At 39.3% G+C, this 23,059-nt stretch overlaps 2 protein-coding genes across 3 annotated transcripts in view; both read right to left on the minus strand.

The window, feature by feature from the left end:
* Positions 1-1,025: 1,025 nt before the first annotated feature.
* gad2 (glutamate decarboxylase 2) lies at positions 1,026-18,947 on the minus strand. The gene is made up of 16 exons (XM_043226883.1): positions 18,266-18,947; positions 17,949-18,011; positions 17,574-17,717; positions 16,820-17,053; positions 14,493-14,583; positions 13,803-13,915; positions 13,290-13,405; positions 12,975-13,054; positions 12,812-12,866; positions 12,584-12,700; positions 10,885-10,949; positions 10,180-10,258; positions 9,787-9,936; positions 8,485-8,592; positions 7,348-7,437; positions 1,026-4,586 (listed from the first exon to the last, which is right to left on the minus strand). Exons 1-16 carry the CDS (start codon positions 18,336-18,338, stop codon positions 4,413-4,415), a joined length of 1,752 nt encoding a protein of 583 aa, XP_043082818.1. The 5' UTR covers positions 18,339-18,947; the 3' UTR covers positions 1,026-4,412.
* A 563-nt stretch (positions 18,948-19,510) lies between these two features.
* Positions 19,511-23,059, minus strand: part of myo3a (myosin IIIA) — a 70,291-nt gene continuing 66,742 nt past the window's right edge. For both annotated transcript variants that reach the window (XM_043225714.1, XM_043225715.1), the window contains 2 exons: positions 20,629-20,814; positions 19,511-20,436 (listed from right to left, as the gene is read on the minus strand). In XM_043225714.1, the coding sequence (XP_043081649.1) occupies positions 20,322-20,436; positions 20,629-20,814 (301 nt within the window). In that variant the 3' untranslated portion in view covers positions 19,511-20,321. The remainder of the gene's footprint in view (positions 20,437-20,628; positions 20,815-23,059) is intronic.

A 23,059-nucleotide genomic window follows, 5' to 3' on the forward strand; every position in this document is an offset into this window, starting at 1 on the left:
GTGATTTGACTCAGAAGTTGATAAGAATAGACTTCAAAGATGACAGCACACTGAGCAGTCCATATGCTGAATATATCCCCCTCGACAGCACAAAAGTGTTTCTGTGGAGGCATTCATGAAGTGCTGTTAATACTGACAGTACTGAAGGTCAAGTGCTCTGCCGTTTTATAATGCGGTACAGATCCAGGTACCGTGTGAGTGTTTCACGAGTGGCCTGACTGTAGGCCTGTAAAACAACAGATCTCTCTGCGCTCTGAAACATTTACTGAATACCCTCTTCACGCGATATCACGTTGCACGGCTTTATGTAACTTTCTTTGGATGCATTTTTTCAATTGTTCACGTTTGACACCAAAGCGTCAAAAGCGTTATGATTTTCAACAAAATCCATAAAAAAGCTCAGAAGATTATTGGAAAAGATTATATACACTTGTGAAAGTGATTGTAAGTGCACTTGATTACGTTATTAAAATGATTTAAATCCTTGATTAAATTTTGCCCATGTCAAGTAACCAGCAAAACACCGGAAATGGTGAGAATCCAGTAAACGCACTATTAGACCATTTTTCAAGTTGTTATAATGAAAAATGTACATTTAGTTGTTTATAATACATTTAGAATTTTAACAGATTCCTTCCAGATTCTTGCCTATTTGCTATAAAAGTATTTTGAGTATTTGCTTAGATCTATTTTTATTCAAAAATGAATAAATGAATAAAAGTGTAAATGTAATAGGCGTATTATTTGATTAAACCTCAGAATAATTGATTGCTTAATTAGGAAAATTACATGCGACAGCTTTAATATTTAGTAGGCTATATTTTAAAGCTGGTAAATATTAAATGTACAAATCATTACAAATGTGTAATTGTAAATATATTATAAATATACACCTACATGACATACAAGTTTCAATAGAAATGATATAAGTACATTTCACTTTGCTTCTGGGAGGATACTTTTTTGGGAGTCATTTTTTGTCTTTCAAGTCAAAGCGATGAGGTTTAATAAAAATCCAGACAAACTCGTTTGGCAGTAACATTTATTGGTGTTTCCCACGAAAGTAAAACACATTTCAAGAGGGTCTGTTATCTGCCTCGCTTTAAATCATTTCAACACACTAGTTGTTACCGTCTTCTGAACATCAGATCCTCAGACAATCACTTTACTTTCAAGCAATGTTGAGTGAGAAAGAAAAACGTGAATTCACTCAGTCACATGGTGTTTACCCTGTTCGGTCAGGTTCATGACAACACGCGAGTTCCTCATACGACAAACTGATGGACGTGATGGGTAGCCGTGAAACAGCAGGGAAAAAACACTGCTCTTAAAGGTCTGAGAGCTGCTACAGGGCAGAGCGAGAGAAAGAGAGACGCAGGTAGAAGAGAGTGCGATAGAGAGACATCGAGACTTTGAATATGCTTATATAGAGGCATGCCAAGGAACTACACACGCTAATATTAAAGCTGCGGAAAACAACCAAAGCGAAAGACAGAGAGAAAGATAGAGATATACGGTCGCGAAAGCATACAACTTCTAGCCACACAGAACATGCTTGCTTAGCAGATAAATACGTCGGATAATGCTAACACAGAGTGAGCAAGCTAGCGACAGTGTACTATATATTCGAAGCTAAGCTATCCATATTGCCACTAAAACTAACACCGGGTTGCACTAAATATACATATATATGTGGATATCTGGGATTGTATTTCACAAGCTCGGAAGGCAAGGCGTTCATGCACGTGCAAAGAGAGCAGGTTTGTAGCAGCAGCGGGGGAAAGACGGCACAGTGGGCGTTCCAAGACTACCACGGTGAGGATGTCGATGCATTTGTCATGAATACAAGCGCTTAAAATACATAAACTATGTGACGCAGCTTGTCGATCCTGAAAAAGGACAGAAAGAACACTTATATCTCGAAAATTACCAAGTTAGCATTCCTTCCATGCCGAAAAACTAGCATTACCCTTATGAAAATTAACTATGGTTTTACTACAAATAAAAACTAATTAAAAAAACACAGTATGGGTTTGCAACATTAATCGCAATTTAACCACAGCAAAACTGTCATCAAACAATTCGATCTGCCAAAAAGCAACATTTTTACTATAATAAAACCATTGCTAATTTTCGTAACCAACCGGATTAAATGGTTTAATTTGGTCTTCCTGCCTGACCAGGGGGTGTGTTTCCTGTACAAAGAAATAACTCAACCACCTTAGTACGATGTATATTTATAGAAAGTAGCCAGTCGTGAGTTTTTGTGTTTTTTTTAAACGCTAACATTGGTTAGAACTGTTGGTTAGCAGGTGATAATTAAACGTCGTGCGTAAAACTTAAAAATACGTACGATTTTGCAAACATGTTCGAGTGAGGTTGTACTAATTCATATGAATTAGTCGCCTCGTAAAATATGTACGAATGTGAGAAGGTTGGTGGTTTTGATCACAAAATGCTGTTTGCCAATGTTTGTTGGAACGATGGATTCGGGAAATGCCGAACTGCCGGTTCCCGACGAATTACGTTCAAGCTAAGATGCTTTTGGGAAACACACTCTAAGACCAATCTCAAACCATATTCGACCGGGTCCGCTTGTGTTTTTCAGCAGGGCTGACTATTACAGGATGCAGGCAGTAATGTAGCATTAGCAGATCTACAAAGGATTCAGCTATAAGCAACTCTCATCTCGAACGGACATCCAAGCTGGGACACATTCAGACAACGCTCAGTTTCATAAAACATCAAACTAAGAACATCCATTGGACAGATCATCATACATATAAGCTAAAGTGCACAAGCTCCTCTTTAGGAGAACTAGACAATACTGGCAATTAATACTAAGGCAATACAGTTACAAACACACAAAAATACAAATCGGCACAGGATGTCAAGTTTATCACTTGGGCACGAATACAACCAGCACTGGTTCAGAAATGGCTCTCATAATCACCGAAATGTGCTATAATAATCATTTCGAGTTACTATGGTAAAATGCAGAGGCTTCAAGTGGACTTAAAGCCAGATCCTTCATCTTTGCAGTTACATAATTCATCATATTCAACACATCTGACACACGCACACACAAGCAGAATGTATCTACCATTTATGATTAAATATCTGTCGAATAGAGAAAATAATATTATTTACCACACAAATAGACTCTGCCTTATATACAATACAGTGATGTATTCACATAGATATGTACTTGATCAAGAACATCTTAAAAGATTATTTACATACTATCATAGGGCAGAACCCTAATTATGCTTACGTGTTATTTTCTTTTTGGAGTTTATACATAACATTAAATTTAGCTCTGTTAATATACCCTGAAATATCTATCATTTCGTATAAGAAAGCTAAATAAGTACACGAATGGATCGGTAAATTAAGAAATCTATTGCTATTATGTTGGAAAGTGTTTTACTACATATATAAACTAAATTTGTCATTTAATACAGTACTTAATATGCACGTACTATCGTTTCATTCCAGGGAACATCGTCGAAAAAACAAAATCTTTTTTTATTTTGTTTGCTTAAGAGTGAACATCTACCTAGAGGTTTCCAAAACCAACTGTCATTCAATTGTATTGCACTTTTCCAAGTATTTAGTTTAAAGTATTAAGTATTTAAATTCTAAATTTCCAAGTAAAGAAATAAAGTATATTGTTAGTATATTGCACATGTTATTAGAGAAGGCAAATTCCCATTTTAAAGAGCATTTGTTTCCTGCAAACAGGATTACTTTGTTTTTATAGTAAGATTTTTTTATTATCCTCATTTTAATTTGGTCAAATATTATACGCTGCTGTGACCAAATTTTTGTCATTTATGACCAAATGCGTTTTTGACCAAACTACGTGAATTATAAATAATTTAAACTATATATGAACTTCATATCCACACAGTTGGTTGAAACTCTTCCTACGGTTCTGTATCTTGAGAAATTGACGAAACATGTTACAAGTTACATGTTGTCTCTGAATACAAAAGCTTTAGGTACGATGAAGTGGTTTAATAAGTGGATAATATCTTGCTACTATTATAATATAGTCTGTAATCTGGCACTTTGAATAACTGTTCAAATAGAAACTTAGGACCTGCACTGAAGAAGAAGCAAGTAACTCTTCATATTCCCAATAAACACATGTAAACAAACAAAGTCATGTCAAAGACACTAAGATAGACAGTAAAAGCAGACGGTAACACTTTTACAGGGCTTTGGACCACGAAGCCCACAACAACGCTACAATACTAAAGTCTAGATATTTTCATATTGTCTTTTTTAACTCATACTATCTTTATATGACTTTGGAGAAGAGGAATCAAAGATTTACCCTTACATTCACAACAAATATTCGATCCATCCAGGGACACAAGAATAACGGGTTTTGGCGTCTTAAGTTTTTAAAGATCCTGTCCCAGTCGCTCGATCTCTTCAATGAGGAAGTCAATGTCTTCAAAGGTAGCAGCTGGGTTGGAGATGACCATACGGAAGAAGTTGACCTTGTCTCCCTGCGGCTGGTAGCTCACCATGGTCGTTCCATACTCCATCATTCTGGCTTTGATTACAGGGGCAACCTTTGAGAGAACATTTCGTTAGCTTTGGAAATGTCGGGAATGTTTCTCGCATTTAAATAGGCCTTGTAAAATGTTTGGGGTGCTGTTAGCGGTTGCCAGGGCTTTGCCTTTAGTTGTTTTTTATTACATCTTTGTTTATGCCAGGGTGTACTGGCTGGTTGCTAACGTGTTACTTCATGGTTGTTCCCTCGTCTAAGTCAAAAGAGCCTCGACGATAGCCTGGTGTTTATGACCCTCTTTTATGTAACTCTTTTTTTAAAAGCTTTAACAAACACCACTAATAAGAATAGTGCAAAGTAAAACTGATACCAAATCTTCAACTCACTAAAAAGTGTATTAATTTGCTAAATAATGAGAGTACTTGTACTTTCTCTGATACTGAGTGTAATGGAAAACGCTTGAGCAGCCTTTAGTACCGTTCATTGAATGTGACTTAACTCAAGGGAGAAGAATGGCTGAGTAAATTATGTTATTTTTGTTTTCTCTGCACCAAAAAATATTCTTGCAGCATCGCAAAAGTTGAGACACTGATGTCACATGGACTGTTTTACCAATGTATTTACAATATTTCTGGACATGAGATCATTTCAGTTGTATGAAGGATCAGATAGCTCTCCGATTTCATCCACAAATATGTTAATTTGTGTTCCTGAAGATGAACGAAGGTCTTACTGGTTTTGAACGTTAGCAAAATCTGTACGTTAACCAGTCCCAGCTAAATATATTGCAGAATTGTAATACATCAGTCAAAAGCCTAACCGGAATCTCTACCAGTAATATCGATCCAGTGTTCCCTTTTAAGCATGATGTTCTTTCCTTGACTTAACCTGAGCAGAACTGACTTGATTAGGGCAGTAGCTTTGGACAGTATGTGGGACTGTAATCTGAATAGAAGACACACAGCCGCTCATCACCACATAATTACACTCACTTCCTCTCAAATCTTTTGCAGGTGTCCAGCTATTATCAGCAGTGGCCTGTATCCAGATCTTATAACCACATCCATCTACACAAGCCTTGAAATACTGGAACCTGTCCAGTGTCTTTTTATATACACGTCTAAAAGATTTTAAAAATATAAACTGCTTTGCATTGTCCTTAAATTTGCATAAACACTCAAACCTATGTGACTATCCTGCTACTCAAGAGTCTCCAGAAACCAATTTTATTTTTTGTAAAGGACAAAGAAGATGCGTTCTAGTTTCAGGTGGATGAGCAGGGTTTTGTGGGTAGGGTTAGATAGAGACCCTCTTTGTATGACTAGCATGAGCGCCATCTGTTCAGACTAATAGCCGATTAGAGCTTTGCTGGCATGGGAGTGACCGAAGAGCAGCCAGCCAATAAAAGGACACCTGATGAGCAGCCCCTCCCCCTACAATGACATCACTACAGGCATATCGTTTCAGATATTTTTTCAGGTTTGAAGCATCTAGATCAGTGGTTCCCAACCTTTTCTTGTTTGAGGCACCCTTGGAAAGCCTTTCAAAAGTTCCCGGCACCCTTATAAGGAAATAGATATTTAAAATCTCCGTAGCTAGTTTTTATTATTATTTATTTATTTGTTTCATTTCGAGAGTTTGCATGCAACAACACCTTATACCTAGTCCTAGATGATATGAGAATACTGTTTACACTGATTCTGCCTTAATAAAAAAATTTTGTTGAAATTTTGGCGGCACCCTCAAAAGATCTCACGGCACCCCTTAGTGCCGCGGCACACCGGTTGGGAACCACTGATCTAGATGCTACAAACAGACAACTTAGCTGTTATGTGCTGCTGTGTGTGTGTCTTTTTAAAAACCTTTAAAAAAATCAGTATTGTGAAAAAGCACTATAACCTCATTATACTTACTAGTAAGAGTGCTTATTATGGAATATACATAAGTGTGAATTTAATGTGGTGTTTTTGGACACCTAACTGCATTTTAATTGTAATTAAATAAAAACATATTATAGATTACATTTATGCCAACAAAACTTTAACATTCTTTTTGTCCAACTAGGGCTAATTTCTATAATTTCAGAACTTAAACTTAAAATAAATACTAATTAAAAAAACTTTTGAAACTTATATGTAATATACTTGTGATTAAAAAACTTTTTTATATCAAATTATGTACTACAGCTTTACACTGAAAAAATTGGATTTTTTTTTAAAGAAATTGCTAGCAAATAATTACAAATTAAGGGCAACCCATCTAATTAAATGTGAAATTTTGAAGTAGAAAGAAAGATTTTTTTAAATGATTTTTTTTGTAAAACAATCTTAGTTTTTTTTACACTTTGTTTTACTTTGTTAAACTGTGTGATCAAATTATTTACATATTATTTACACAAACTAATTTCAAAATAAGTGTGCTTTAAAGAACGACAAAAGATTATTGAAACATGATTTGAAATGTATTTTGATATGACATCACTATATATAGCCAATACATATTTCTTAGCACATGCAAATTCTACATAAATTAATTAAATTGTATTTATCTTATTTATGTCTCTTATCTCATAAATAGATAGATAGCTTGCTGTTTTGCTTATAATTCATTCTCATAAGGCTGTATCATAAAACATAACTGTTATGTCAATGGTAAATATGCTCTTGGCTTATTAAAGTGCTTCTAGGGTCTTTCCAACCCCCAAAACAGAGCATGACGATTAATTTACTTTTGCATTGTACCCCTGCTGCAAAAGCGATATGTCATCTTCTGAAACGTCAAACCTCAGTTCACATCAATTGATCGAATCCAGTTTTTCTCACCTTGTGCAGACGCTTCATCTTCTCCACTTTGTCCTCCAGGTAGCGTACGCCCGGTGGAAGGTACCAGAAACACACATTGGTATGCTGAGGCTGCAAGGACACGAGACCAGCAGATAGCATCAGCGTATGTTCAAGCAATACACACACCTATCACTCAGTTTAACGTCCAACACACGCTTGCATAAATAGAGCACTCTGGGGAGTCCATTAAAGATCCGTGACGGAATATGTGATTAGAGGCCGTCTGGGGCCATAATGGGACTTTTTGTCGCTGTCAGTTTGGAAGCAGCCATGTAATCTATTCAATCAAAAGGCTTTGCTGTGAGGGCTTTGAACGCTTGAGCAGGTAGCTCATAGACAGACACTACAGTCCATTAGAGGTCCTCATCCTCATTGTGAGGCTCCAGGGCCCACGCTACAGAAGAATGCCTCCATGCACCAGTGAAAAGGACTCATTAGCCATTCAGATGGTGGGACATACAGACAAAACACAGATCGAGCCATACCTCGGCATGCTAAAACCAAAAAGAGCTTGCTAAACATGAAATTGAGAGCCGAAATGTTTTGTTAAATGTCATTCGGTTCGACACCGCAGCCCTGCACTGACTTCAGCAAGGAGCCTCCAGCCAAATCATTTTGTCACATTGGCACCAGGCACAATTTACATTTAAATGAGCCTCGAACGACTGCTCAGTCATTTCAAGGGTGAAACATTTCATGTTAGATGAATTAGCGCACACAATCCGCATCGCATTTGACAAAATTACTTAGAAACAAAGGCCTTGCATTTAAATTCAGAGGGGATTCTGTTTTTTTAAAAGACATCAGATAGAGAAATACTGTGCATTTTGTATCTTTATGTAAATGTGATACGTCCTGGAAAATAATTTGGGTATAACTGCTTTAGTTTGAATATCATACCGAACACATTTAAATAAGTAAAATATACAATTATACAATACATTATATAATGTTCAATTAATAAATAAAATCATTAAATCGCATACACCACTGTTCAATTTAGTTTTTTTTATTAGCAAGATTGGATTGATTATTGATTTAATTTTCATATTTACTTCAACACATTCAGACTTTGACCATTAACCAAAAGAAATAAATGCATCTAGTCAGACTTACCTTTCCATCAAACACCATATCATATCCTTCCCTGTCCTTGATCTTGTTATAGAGATACTCAGAAAGCTCCAGACATTTGTCAATCTGAGCCTCAAAACCAATAGTACCCTTTAGAGGAGAAATGAGAGGACAAACATTGTAATAACACAATAAACCTCACTATACAAACAACCAGTTTGGATGAAGGACTGCCCCAAGTGTCTTTACAGCGGTCATTGAAGGCAGGCCAGCTACCCCGTAAATGTGCTGATATTAAGTGTTCACTTTTCATAGGAACAGAAAACTAACCTACTAGTTTAATTAGTAAATGGCATCCAGGTATCTGGGTTATTTTGCATTTTGAATCCACTTTTGTGTAAATGTCCTAAGATTTCAGTATAAGGACCTTTGTAGCTACATGTTAACTACGTGTCAACTAATTCTCATTAATTTGCAAACACAGGTCTACTAACTCTCAGAGTAGACTGTTAGGGTAGGTTCAGGGTTAGTAGTTGACATGTACTTATACATATACCCCATATTTTACTCACCCCGAAACCATCCTAGGTATATACGATTTTCTTCTTTCAGACAAACACAAGTTTTTTTTTAAATGTATTCCAGCTGTTCCATGATTGGTAATGCTAGTGGATAGCAGCCATTATTTAGAAGCTCCGTAAATTGGATATATACGCAAGTACTGTGATATAAAACTAGTCTATACGCCTTTGGGGGGTTATCACGTATCCTCTGAAGCGGACCAATGGGTTTTTGTAGCAAAAATATTTCTAGTTTTAAAGTTATAACATAAATATCAGACTCATTTTATTTTCAGCGAGAACGCAGAGTTTCAACTTCTTGGTTGACCTATGACTCGACACATGACAACTTACGTCATACATCGAGTCAGAAGTCAGCCAAGAAGCCGGAACTATTATTACAATTATTTACTTCGGAGGACATATGATAACCCCCCGGAAGGCATGTAGGATATATCGCAGTACTTGCAGATATATCCAATTAACTGAGCTTCAAAATAATGGCTGCTATCCACCCACATTACCAATCTTGGAAGAGCCAGGATACATTTTTTTTTTAAAATCCAACTTTGTTCATCTGAAAGATGAAAGTCATACACACCTGAGATGGCTTCGGGGTGAGTAAAACATGGGGTCATTTTCATTTTTGCGTAAACTATTCCTTTAAGCCTACTAATACTCTGATGATTGCTAGTTTACATGCAGTTGCAAAATTGCTTACTCTTAGCGGAATGTCTAAAGTGGACTATCGAAATAAAGTGTAACTACATAAAGCTCTTAATACCTTAGCTCTCCACATTAGCCATAGTTTGAAGATGTCCACATGGCGGCCGCACTGCAGCGCTTTGTCCCCTGTGTCATAGGACAGATCATAGTGCTTGTCCTGCTGGAAAAGATAACAGGCCTGCATCTGATTGCAGCTCTGCATCAGCCCCTGGAACAGATAACATGAAGAGATGGGCAAAAAATTACAAAACATAAAATGGCTTGCAAATTAATTAGTAAATTAATAGTCCATGAAAAAGATGTTTAGGAAAGTGACTTTTCATGACATTCGCTGGCAGATGTCACTTGATCGCAATTTTTTAAGCATGACTTAGAGGTTTAATACTGGCCTCTGTAATAATATGATGTGGTAATATGTTTTGGTTTTGATGAAGACGGCAGACAGTCTCACCTCCTCTCGAACCAGCAGAGCTGAACACTGCAAGGGCACAGCCATCATTTTATGAGGGTTCCAGGTCATAGAATTAGCCCTAAAATTGTCAATTTATACAGAAAATAATTGAAATATCAAGTCATTGTCCTTGAAATAAATGAATAGCTATATAATCATTTATTTTGATTCAGACAGGATTTCTCCCTGAGGCACAGTGATGTGCAATGAAACATCCAGTCAAAAGAAAAATGATCAGATCTATTTAATTTCACACTTTTCACACTGACGTTTGTGGACTTCTCAATCATATTTCAGTCATGCCAACTCTCTAAATGAATGTAACTAGCATTTATTGATAAGAATAACGTGTATGGTAAGTTTGTTATTAACTGACTACATATGCTACACCGCTGAATGAATATGAAGAGTTGATTAACCTGCTCAGACATAAAGATATATGAGCTCCTGCAAAAGGTAAAGAGGAACCTCTCAAAGCAGAACTAGACAGGTGGTGCTGGGGAGGAGGAGGGCTAAAAAAAATTCTCATAGATTGTGCAGAAACCATGCACTGGCTAGCTTAGTCAGGATATAAAAGAGTTATATAGATGAAAATGTGCAGCTGATAGGCCGCTGTACTAAAGTTGAAAGAACCAATCAGCCCATGGATAGATTTCCTTGACCAAACAAGACATTTAATCCAAAGGAACTGCGGATTATACTGACCTCTCGACTCCATTCAGCTTCCATCTGTGTTTCCGGGACATTAGCAAACTTCCGCCCCATGCGCCCTGTATGAATACAGAAACAGAAGGTGTTTTAAAACCAAACTGCAGTGCGCTATGTGAAACACTCTTGTCTTTCACTTTAAATAAACGATGTTTAATCTTGACATGTGCAGATGTTTGAGCTCATACAAAAAACTTAATACTGATTTTTATTATCTAAAATATGTAAGCTGATATTGTATTTCTTCTGCAGAACATTCATCAAAATATACATAAGTACGTTATATTCACAGTCCATTTGAGACTGAAGAGTTGTTGCCTTTAGATCGGATGAATGATCCTGAGAGGATTCAAACGCAGTGTATTTGAGCTCCAACATGACGCCACAATATTGTGACTGTTGAAATGCCAGAGGCGACAGCATGAACCAGAGAAAAATGAATAATAATGAAAATAACATATCGCTATTAATCTTATCAGCCCCATGAGAGTGAAAATACACATGTACACACTCACACAGACTGATTTAACGCAATATGCAATAAATTCCTTTAATAGGAAACAGTCTACACTTCTAAAAGATGACATTTATTACACGCTTGCTAAATTATCCCTATGCCACACTTCAAGCGTAGCTGCTTCAACAGCAACAAACCATTTGTACATGTTCTGGAGATTACTTTTGTGCAGAATATGCTACAACCAAATATTCTGGGTGGTGGCAGGGGGTTGCTAGGTGCTTCCTTGCGAGGTGAGTGGATTGCTAAGTGCTCGTGCTTGGAGTGTTTCTGTTGGTTTTCAAGCGTATTGCAATGGAGCTGCGAAAGGTGTTTTTAATACATGCATTTGCTAGAAATGGTCGGTTACTATGGCATTGCTGTGCAGTACTATGATAAAGTTGTTCTGGGTGGCTATGCCGTTGCTAGGTTGTACTTGGTGGTTGTTGGGGTGTTCAGATTTCTAATTACAATGCAGGTTAAGTGATGAAATAAAAATGAGACCAGTCGGACCAATCACCACAGATACTGTATATATATATATGTATTTATATTTATATATATATATATATATATATATATATATATATATATATATATATATATATATATATATATATATATATATATATACAGGACCTTTTAAAGTCTTTGTAAAGTCAATTTTAAATGTGTGTTCTGAATTTGTCACACCACAGAAAAATGTGTTATGAACCATCCAGCCAAATTGGAATGCTGAAAAAATGAGAAGTAAATAAAAAATAAGATGTCCACTCTGCTCTCAAACGCTGTGGGCGTGTTCGCTTGTAGCACTGAAACCACGCCCCTTCATGAAATTGTTGAAAAGTGATGAAACATGCAACACCCCAGAACGGTTAACTACCAACTTCCATGGTATTTTTCCATAGTGTTCCTCAAAATATCTTCTTTTGAGTTTTGAGAAAAAAAAAAGAAACTCATACAGGTTTGGTATAGCTCAAGGGTAAGTAAATGATGACAGAATTTTCACTTTTGGGTGAACTATCCCTTTAGGTCTGTAATACGGTACAATTTAAAAAGTCCTCAGTTCTGCGTCCAGCTGTTTGATGTGCCAAAACTGAGATCACTCTTGGATCCCAGTCCACTGCCCGCAATACACAGGTGAAACCTTCGGGAAGTTCACGTAAGTTCATGCAAATTCAGGGAAGCAGATCTACTCACATCTACATGCATCCAGACATCATGCTTCTTACAGATGTCCGCAATAGCCATGAGAGGATCAAAGGCTCCATAAACCGTGGTGCCGGCAGTGGCGCTGACAAAGAACGGCACGTATCCCTGTGAGAAAGAAATCAATGTGCCATTCAAGGACCCATTTTGCCAAAGAACCACGGATTATTTAAACAGACCCAAAAGACACGGTCATGGAGACACGGTCATTGAAATTACCTTCTGCTTGGCTTCGATAATCCTTCTTTCAAGGTCGGAAGGAATCATCTTACCCCTGGAAGAAATGAGAGCAGTAGAGAGGTTGTATGGTTTAGTGATTATAAGACATTGCTCAATTGTGCAGTCATGAAGTAATGCATCAGTAGTGATAATCCAGACCAACCTTTCATCTGCTTTAATACAGATGACACTTTCTGTACCGATCCCAAGTGCGGCTGCTCCTTTCTTGATTGAAAAATGGCTCTGAAAAACATAACTCATTAATGCACCTAACTATATAAAATAATTTTTAAAATGAACAATCTCGTCATTATACATCCCTATCATTGTATTCTTCTACTTTATACTGTTCAGTGCTTTGATGCCACCTGTGTTGTTAAAAGCGCTATATAAATAAAAATGATTGATTGATATTTTGACTATTTACAGTATATTTACAGAATATTATTTACAGCATGTCATTATGTTCAGGACATACATGTTCAGATGTGAAGGCCACCAGTCTTGGTACAGAGGACATTCCTTTCTCCTTCACCTCAGGGAACATTTTATAGCGAGCCAGCAGCATGGCATACATGTTGGAAATGGCACCACCTAGAGGATAATAGGGCAATTATTCATTCTATAACTTCCATAAGTCGATTAGAAGCTCTGGATGTCATTTACTCTGAGTTAACTGTCCACATCATATCCCAGTTGTGATTTGTACCTAAAATACATTTTGCTGATCCATTTGGAGTTTGTTTTTTGCAAAGTGGTGCAGAAAATGCATACCATTTACTTTATATATATGTATATGTATATATTTCTTCTGAATTGGAATCATACAATCACTGTTGGATAATAATTGTACAAACACTAAAAAGCTCAAAATCTAATGAAGACATCAACTCCTTAAAACTTCGCACTTTTAGCTAATTCCTGTGCTTGCACTCATGTCTCAACACGGTGCATATATTAAGGCAGGTCACGCAGATTGACAGCTGCTTACCCGGGGAGAATATTCCATCACCGCGGCCGTCCTGCCAGCCAATGATCTCCCTCATCTTCTTCAGCGTGACGTATTCCAACAGCACAAAGACTGGAGCCACCTCATAGGTGAACCTGTTTGCACAGAGATCACGTGACCCGGTTACACGAGTCAGAAAAAACTGTCACGACAAGCAAACATCACGACAACCTGACGCTTGAGAGGATTTCGCTTCAGTCTGCAGGTTCCACAGCAATGTCTCACTGCAGTCAGCTTACGACAATGATGGAAATGCACAAGATGTGATTTATATATATATGTATGTGAATTTTGTTTTTCCCCACATACAAAAAAAAAGTTACATGTTATTACATTGTTATTACACTGTTATTACATTGTAACTACGTTGCTATTTTTATTAATCTGTTAAATTAAAACTTTAATTTCCAACATAGAATGATTGTTTTTATTAGCCTGAATGTAGTTTTAATTTCCACCTCATTTTCTCTCTTGCAAATGGCACGAAATGAGTGAACGGAGGTCATATTTGCTGGTCTGAATTCATCAGCTTTTCACCTCATTCCTTTCAACCGATATTTGTGAATCCACAAAGACCAGGCCAGGCCAAAATAATGCTTATGAATGCAGAGAAAATGAACGGAAATGAACTCAACCTGCTTTGTATTTTAACGGAAGGACAGCCACACTCACATATTGGTGTTGGCAGTGGACGTTAGCCAATCGGCAGCCAAGCCAACCATATCTAACCCAGTGGAGAGCTGATTGAAATACCTGGGGTGTGCTGAAGATAGAGAAGACAAAGAGGGAAATAAAAAAAAAATTACTCAATGTACAAAAATATTAATGTCCCACTAATCTATAGGCCTAATCTATTTATGGCCATCAATTAATAGCCGCTTAATTCAGATGGAGCTCGAACGAGGCGCAGACAGCAAGGAAATCAATCAATCTTTACGATCATTCAGAATTATTCCCACAACTAAAAATCACTTTTCGCCTAAAATGCCACCAGAGAAAATAAAATCGTCCCCAGACGCATTCGTTTAATACCGCGTCTCGTTCGGATCTGATTCGTTTCGCCTTCAGGCACAAACACACACACACACACACACCGATGCTCTCGGTTCTGTCCGCTAAAATAAAAAACGTTTTACAAACGAGACAATCAACAGCAGAATTTATGTTAGATTATATATCGACGTAATGAACATAAATACCAACTATTAAAGCCTAACCTATGAAATAAGCCAAGTCAAGAATACCCATTAGATCTAAAATAAATAACTATTTCAAATCGCAACATTTTAGAGATCGTAGGCTATTTATCACGGTTGTGTGTGGTAAGCACGAGAGCACACAGCGAGATTCAATGAAAATAAAAAGGGTTTAATTCCAGAATGGTAAAATATATACAGACAGGCAGGCAGGCAGGCAGGCATCGAACAAGGCAGGATAAACACAGGTAGGGACCTTGACGCTCGGACCAACAGAACTGAAAAGACAGGACTTAAAACACGCGGGTGGTAATTGAGACACAGCTGATGACAATAACATATTAACAGGCACAGGGATTAAACAAAGAGTCCAGAATGTGACATAGATCCTACCTAAGGGACAAACAAAAACAAACTATAAGATTTGGGGATACCGGGTCTTGGGAGGAGGTTGTAAATCAGGAGGAGATCCAGAGCCCAGCAACAAAAGCTTTCCAGGATCAGGTAGGGCCATAATCTTCTATTTTCAAGCCGAAGAGAGCCAAAAGGCGCTGGAGGTCAAACGCGGCTTAAATCGACTGATGGGGAAATAGCGACTGAGGACTATTTCATGATAGGCGGCGGCCGGAGGGAGAGAATCCCGGCGGCGGATGGTCGACGACAGACCATTGGAGCCTGGTAGAGCTGGTGGATAGGGAGCCCAGGGGGAGCCCGGCCAGGTCAGAGCCGAGGAGATTTTCAAACGACAAAGCTATCCCGGTTGTGGCAAGGGTGGGATAGGGAAAACTTGGCGGCACTGGAGAAGCGCACAGGGCGCGGGCACAGGAACAGGCGCAGGCGCACGCGCAGCGCGGGGCACAGGAAGCAGGGGACGAGGCACGGGCGCCGGGCACAGGAAGGGGACAGGAGCGCGGGGCGCAGGCACTGAACAGGCACTGGAAGCGGGGTACGGGCGCGACGGAGCGCACCGCACTATCGGTTCTGGGCGCGGGCAATAGGACAGAGCGCACGCGGGCGCGGGCACTGGGCGACCAGCACTGAAGCAGGACAGCGAGGCGCGGGCAGAATATCATCTATTTCAGGCGCGCCGTGGCGTCGACGGCTGGGCGGTTCGTCCAAAGCTCCCATAACGGGAATTCCTTTGGAGCACAACGTTCGGATAGTGAAAATACGATCAGTCCAAGTCTATCAAGCTCCCTTTGCAGATCCAGCGCCCGACCTCAGCGATGTGTAGTGGGCGGAGCTCCACTCCGCGCTCTCCTCGCAGTCGGCTGTCTCCACCGCGAGGGAGCTCCGTTGCTGGCTCGCGCACCTGGTCTGGCGTATACGGCTCGGGTCCTGTTGCGCTCCACGGCAAAGATCAAGTGGGCTCATGGGGCTCGACCATGCGGTGAAGGGAAAGTACAAGTCCACTGGAGTGGGGCTGGTGTCCTCAGGCGCAACCATCATGGTTGATTTGCAGAAAATTCACGGCGAGCTCTCTCGAGACGCGCTCCGGACAGCTGCGCTTGGCAAGGTGTTAAGTCCGCCATATAAGAGTTCGAGCAAGCATAGCGGGAGTCGTTGGCCAGTTCGAGGAACAGTTCGGTGTAGTCCTCGAGAGAGCAATCCCCTGCTCCAGCAGGCGGATGAGAATAGTCTTCTGGCGTCCCCATTAGAGATTCAATGAAAATAAAGGGGTTTAATTCCAGAATGGTAAAATAAAAAAAAAGATCTGTAACAACAGAACTGAAAAGACAGGACTTAAATAAAAGATAAAAGGCAGAGATGTGACACTATTATTTTCAAACGACAAAAGCTTACCGGTTTTTATGGCGTATTTTAGCGTGGCGCGACAGCTGATCAGAATATCATCTAAAGTCTCGGGTTCGTCCGAAAGCTCCCAGTTATTCCTTTGGAGCAATTCGTTCGGATAGTGAAAATCGATCACTTTCGTCGACCTGTCAAAGGATTCCACTATATAAGCCAGCAAGATATCCACAACCTCCTGCAGAAAATTCATAGTCTTCGCGTCCCCATCCAGCGCGGGTAAAAGATCTGTAAAAAAAAAAAAAAAAAAAATAAAAAAATAAAGAAAATGTCAGCGTGATAAAGATTAAAACAGCCTGAGATACGACCGCGTGTAGTGCGAGAGTCAGGAGTAAAACAGCTTCGTTTAACCTTGAAGAAGAAACAAAGGACGAGTTCTCCGAAACGCATCGAAACGTGCGCTTTTACGTTTATTTTTAAATTACCCAGCGCGCGGTTCTTTTGCTTAAATTCCTTTTTGATTATTTTTGCTCACATTTTTGCTCACATGAACATAATGGTATTTTTAAAAATGCATTATATATATATATATATATATATATATATATATATATATATATATATATATATATATATATATATATATATATATAATGCTTTGAACGAAAAACGCAGCGCAACAAACAAAAATAAATGAACAAATATTTCAATCGAATAAAAGCACGTCGGGTAATCGGTGAAGAATCTGGCTTATCAAACCGGTTCGGACTTCTGCTGTTGCTGTGATAACGATGCGATTGTGTTTTACCTGTTGAATAGAGATCAGAGAAGCACACGGCGGCTTTGGGGCAGTTGCAGGGTTCGTTGCAGCCGCAGCTCTCGGCTGTAGACCCATCTTCCGCTTTCACCGGGGCTTGAGCCGCTTTCTCAGCCTCCCCGACGTTTAACAGAGCTGCAGAGGAAAAGGGTTACTCCACTGACCGAGTGAAAAACGGGAAAGAGTTACTTTTAAAACTGCGCCTAATTCGTTTCAGCATCCAAAGGTTTTTAATAACATCGAACAGTTCTGTATACAGCCTGGCTATTCCGATCTCGCGCTGTTCGTTACCATATCGCGTTTCGCCAAAATAGATGAGATGTTAATATATATATATCATGGTAAAAAATAAATAAATAAACGTACCACATAATTTGGAGCCGATGCCTCCGGTGAATTTCTGGGCCGCCGCCTGACACCATGCTCTGGCTGAAACGATCAAAAGCGTGCGATTTGAACGCCACATCCGTCATAAAACTTCCATTAGCAACATCAATTATCCACGGCGTGGACCTGGCCTTAAAACAGCCAGCTAAATCGTGTCGTTTATTATCAGCTGACGGGACATTTCAAGGTTTTAAATTAACCTTCACACGACAAACGTCGCATTTCTTTGTCTCGCAGCCCCGCTAACAAACACACAAACGCAATCATGCGGCATGTTCGCGCGCCGCGTCACTTACGAGTGTTCGGGCTCTGGCTGCCGTTTCCAGACGCGTTTTCGGCACCCAGGAACCAAAAGCCGTGTGATGCCATCTCGAACGGAGCGGATCAGAGGAGCGACGGAGCAGCGGCCATCCAGACGCGCGTCACGGAGGGGGGGAACGGGAGCTGTCCGCAGCCGTGGTGCCGAAGGCGAAAATCCAGCACAACCGCACCTGTCCAAACGCGTCGAATCGGCTGCTTCGATTGTTAAAGCGCTCATAAAAGACGCCGAAAGCCCTCAGATGGACAACAGCCGCGAACGAGCGTCTGGATTCAGTCGGTGCGCCGCGCGCAATGATTTGGAGCAGCCGGAGTCCGTCGCTGAGCTCACGGAGAAACGCGGGCATCCAATAGATCTCATTCTCTTTCACATGCCTCGGCTGCAAGAGCAAGTTAAGGGTGCACGGGACGTTTTTAAAAAAGCACCTCTTGCCGTCCGTTCGAGGTGCAAACTTGAAACTTTAGTGGTAATAAACGCCTCGCGTGGCGTAAAGATAATCCGCTTCACGTCACCAGAGAAATTCCAACGCGATTCAGGTCATGACGAACTATTTTGCGTCGTTAATCGTGACCACACACTAGTTTATGCCCCTCCTGGCGCACCACCCGCATCTGTGCCTTCTTTTTTTTAGGTTCTGTAATTGCTTTACTCCAGCAGCGAGCAGACTTCATCAGAAACAGGAGGAGCAGGACCGTGACACTCAGATACGCGGTCTACATCTATTCACCTTTTTTTTGGTTTTTTTATAGCATTAAACCGTTTCTTGGTAATAAGGAAATGGGGGAGCCGGTTTCAAACCTGAACAGGAAATCCTGAAGCAATAAAAACATGAATGTGAATTTATTTATTCGTGATACCACGCGGGGATCGCGCGCAACGGCGCAAAGGCCATTCACCGCGCGCGCATGTAATAAAACGAAACCCTAAATAAATTAGAATTACAGGGAGGAGAAAATAACAGGTTAAGCAAAAAAATATGAATGCCGAAAATAAGCGCTTTTGTACGCTAACATTAGGTTATTTTAGGCACAACTAAAATTATTTGACCAGTTATGAAATTAAAAAAAATTAAATTAATGTTAGATGAATTGTAGTAACCTGCGTTTAATATTCAAATACAATACATTTTTTTATTTCGTCACTTATACCTAAATATAAAATCCAGAATCTTTTAATACCATATCATGTATTTTACATAAAAAAAGGAGGCATGAACGAATGATCTGATTTAGTATTACTTTAGTGTGCTCAGGGTTTAACATCAGCCATTATTTACACTTCATCATTAGGCTAATTATTTGAATTAAACATGTAGAAAATCATATTTACAAACAAGTGACATTCCAGGAATACGCAAGTCAAACATTTATATATTAAATGATAGCAGTGAATCTGAGGAATTATTATAATGCATGTATGAATGTTTATGAAGAAAAGAGGCAGCAAGCCCCGACTCCCTAAATCAAAGAATACAGCAGATGAAATATAACCTAACTGGTGAAAATATAAAGGTTAATTTATGAAATCTTCAAGAACGAATCTTTATTCTCACAGATGCATCAACGTGCAGAAAACACTGACTGCTAAACCTGAGTTCAAATTCAAGCAAGAGCAGCAAAAACCTCGGCTCCATCCATAAAAACGTCATTTCTATCCATTTAAGCGTCTGATCAGTCGAGTAGCAGCTCTGTACAGCAAAAAAAAACATATTTACGTAACTATTTGAACTAAAGCCAGCTCTTCAGCCAAAACAAGCAACAATAAAGGGACTGAAAACGTGGCATGTCGCTTAAAGAAACGGGTCACCCAAAAAGACGGGTCCGTCCGATTTTTTGCGAATGGAAACCGCACGGAAAAGAGCAGGCGGTGCATCATTCAAACGTTCTCCTTTTGTGTGAAACATAAAAAAAAAATCACGTGGGTTGTAAAATGACACAACGGTGAGCAAATGAACCTTCGAGGACAAGCGGCGTTTTTGTTCGCCGACCTCGTCGGTCACCGACGGCGTTTACGGAAGTTCTGAAGCTCGCCGGTTAGGGCTGTGTTATTAGCCTTCGTCTCTGGGAGGTCTTCCTCAGAATCTTTCTGTAGTCGTAAGGGTTGTCCTGGCTTTGGCTCTCCGTAGAGGGCATTCTGGAGAACGAGTGCCTGCGGACAGAGAGGGGCAGATAAAGTGTGACTTCACGCAGGAAATGAAGGCGCTAGCCAGAAAGGGATATCTCGATATCTGCATCTCCAGCTCGAACGTATTTATCATGCGCCGCGCTGGTGGGGGTCAGCGTTTCTAGGGTGGCATTTGTCGCACAGACAGAACGATGCTAATGTTTAACGCTCTTTCACCTCGTCTCCGTTGGGTCACTAGGGAGATCGGATCTGGGGACGTCAGACAGTGGTCTCTCAGAAGAGCGTCTTCTTTCGGCGGGAGATCTCCGTTTGCTGGAGCGGCGTCTGACACTGGGAAGGCTTGTGGACTTTGCGCCGGACAAACCCTGGTAGTACTGGTCATCGTTGTCCAGCCTTTTGGGGCTGCAGAGGAAACAGAAGATCTATTAGCTTCTCGTGAGGGACTACTTGCATTCATCTGCTTCGGAGCGACACGCGTTTTAGTGAATTCTTTGTTACAGAAACTCCCCCTCCTCGCCTTCAGACAAATTTTATTGCTCCCCGATCATAAATAAAATCTATTTTGTCATAGCGGGCTGCTATTAATGGGTGGCCGTTATGCAGCATTGAGTGTATTTCGTGGCTTTTCTGCAGTACGTAAGCGATGGCCTTCAGGACAGGCTCTGATTCATGAAAGGGCTCTTCGGCAGTGGTGAACTCAAATGGAAATGTTCTTTCAGTGGACTTTACTTATTGTCTCTGGGCTTATCTGCAACGTTATGTAATGAAAACAGAGATCTATGAAACCAATGAAGCCAAGAGCCTACGGCCTGCCAGCCAGACCATTGATGCAATTATATCAGTCAGCCCCACTGGCCTACTGATGCACTTCCTGTCTGTCTCACTAATAAACCAAAAACAAACACACAAGCAATTACTAACACTATATATATACTTTAAATAGTAAAGTATTTATATAATACATTTTATTATTAACTAAAATTGAGAATTTGTGCGGAACTCATCAAATGGATGTCAAAAAAAAAAAATATTTATAAATAAATAAATATGTAATACTTATATTTTTGTATTACCATACAATTTTCTTATAATAATAATAATAATAATAATAATAATATTACACAATACTTTATGATTATATATATTTTTTCCTCTAAACTTAAGAAACATCACAAAATTACATACAAAAATAAAAGTAGAAAATATATTCATATTGAGATGATTTATGACCATAAAAAGTCACACACTACTACTACTAGTAATAAATCACCATCATCATCATTAGCAAAATCATTTATTGTAATTATATTTGGTGCTCTGACTGTATTCTGAATGAATTATATTTATTATAGAATATTATACGGAGCATTTGGGTGGAAAACCTCATCAAATGAGACAAAATGTCCAAAAAAAAAACATTAATATAAAACATAAATATAACAATTATAAAAAATGTACTACTTTTACTTCTTTAAATATAATGGGCTCTTTTTACATTTCAGTCAGAGGAGCCAACAATGTCAAATTTACTGCAAATTTAAAGCAAATATAAATGTATAACACAAAAAATAGTGTTATGAATATACATAGATAAAAAAAAAATACAAATATGAAAAACTTTTGATGACTTACAATGCTGCTTAGCGTTAAGGGCATCGTCTCAGTCTTGTGAAAAGAGTCCAAAGTAATCCCGCAATAGCAGTAATAATAATGTACTGCTATTAAATATTAACAAAATGGTACGTATTACAGAATGTGTATGAATTAATGACAAAATCGGCGAACTCCTAATCAAATTAGGCTCATTTTCATCATTCTTTTTGTCTTCTTTAGCTTTTGAGTTAAAAAGGGACTTTGGCACGGTTTTGTGGCAGCTACACAGCGCAGAGAAACAGAGTGTTCTTCTCCGTCTGTCTGCTCTGTCTCTCCAGTTCTGCACATTTGTACTGCAGTACACCTTCATTACCTGCCCGTCCTCAGCTTGCCCTTTTTTTTTCTCCCAAGATACCTTATTGGTCCCCCCTGTCTCTCCGCTTCCTCTCTTTCCTCTGCCAATCTCTTCCTCTATGTCTCTCTGACAGAACACAGGCTAGTCACCAGAGAGCTAACGACCTTCTCGCTCTCAACGTGAAACTCTCAAGCCTCGATCGACGTGCAGGATATATTCGATGAGAAAAATATACACGTTCTGACCGATCGTTCCCAACGAGACCAGAAACATACAGATACCATTGAAAGCTGAAATGATGAATCCTATCTGTACTGATGAAGCGTGTCGTTCTGAAGCGTCTGTCACTCAGCGGCGCTCGTGGAGGTCCGGATTCATGTTCACGCGCACAATATTTCACACATGCTGTGACACTGAGGATGTGTCACGCTGGACTGACCGCCGACAGACAAATGCTACAAGAACTAGCCGTAATATGCAAGCTATTAGCATCAAAGGACCAGACGGTTTACAATTTAGCCATTTTTATTTAATAAGAGATACTTCATGTCTTACCTACATTGTGTGTCACATGAAAAAATGAGCTGCATTCTGAATTAGTTAGACTATTAAGATATGAATATGTTAAAAGGTGAACTGGAGGCAATGCAACTTTTTGCATTCATGTGGGTTAAGATTATGCTTCATATCCAAATATAA

Source organism: Puntigrus tetrazona, chromosome 24 (assembly GCF_018831695.1).
Source record: "Puntigrus tetrazona isolate hp1 chromosome 24, ASM1883169v1, whole genome shotgun sequence".
NCBI lineage: Eukaryota > Metazoa > Chordata > Actinopteri > Cypriniformes > Cyprinidae > Puntigrus > Puntigrus tetrazona.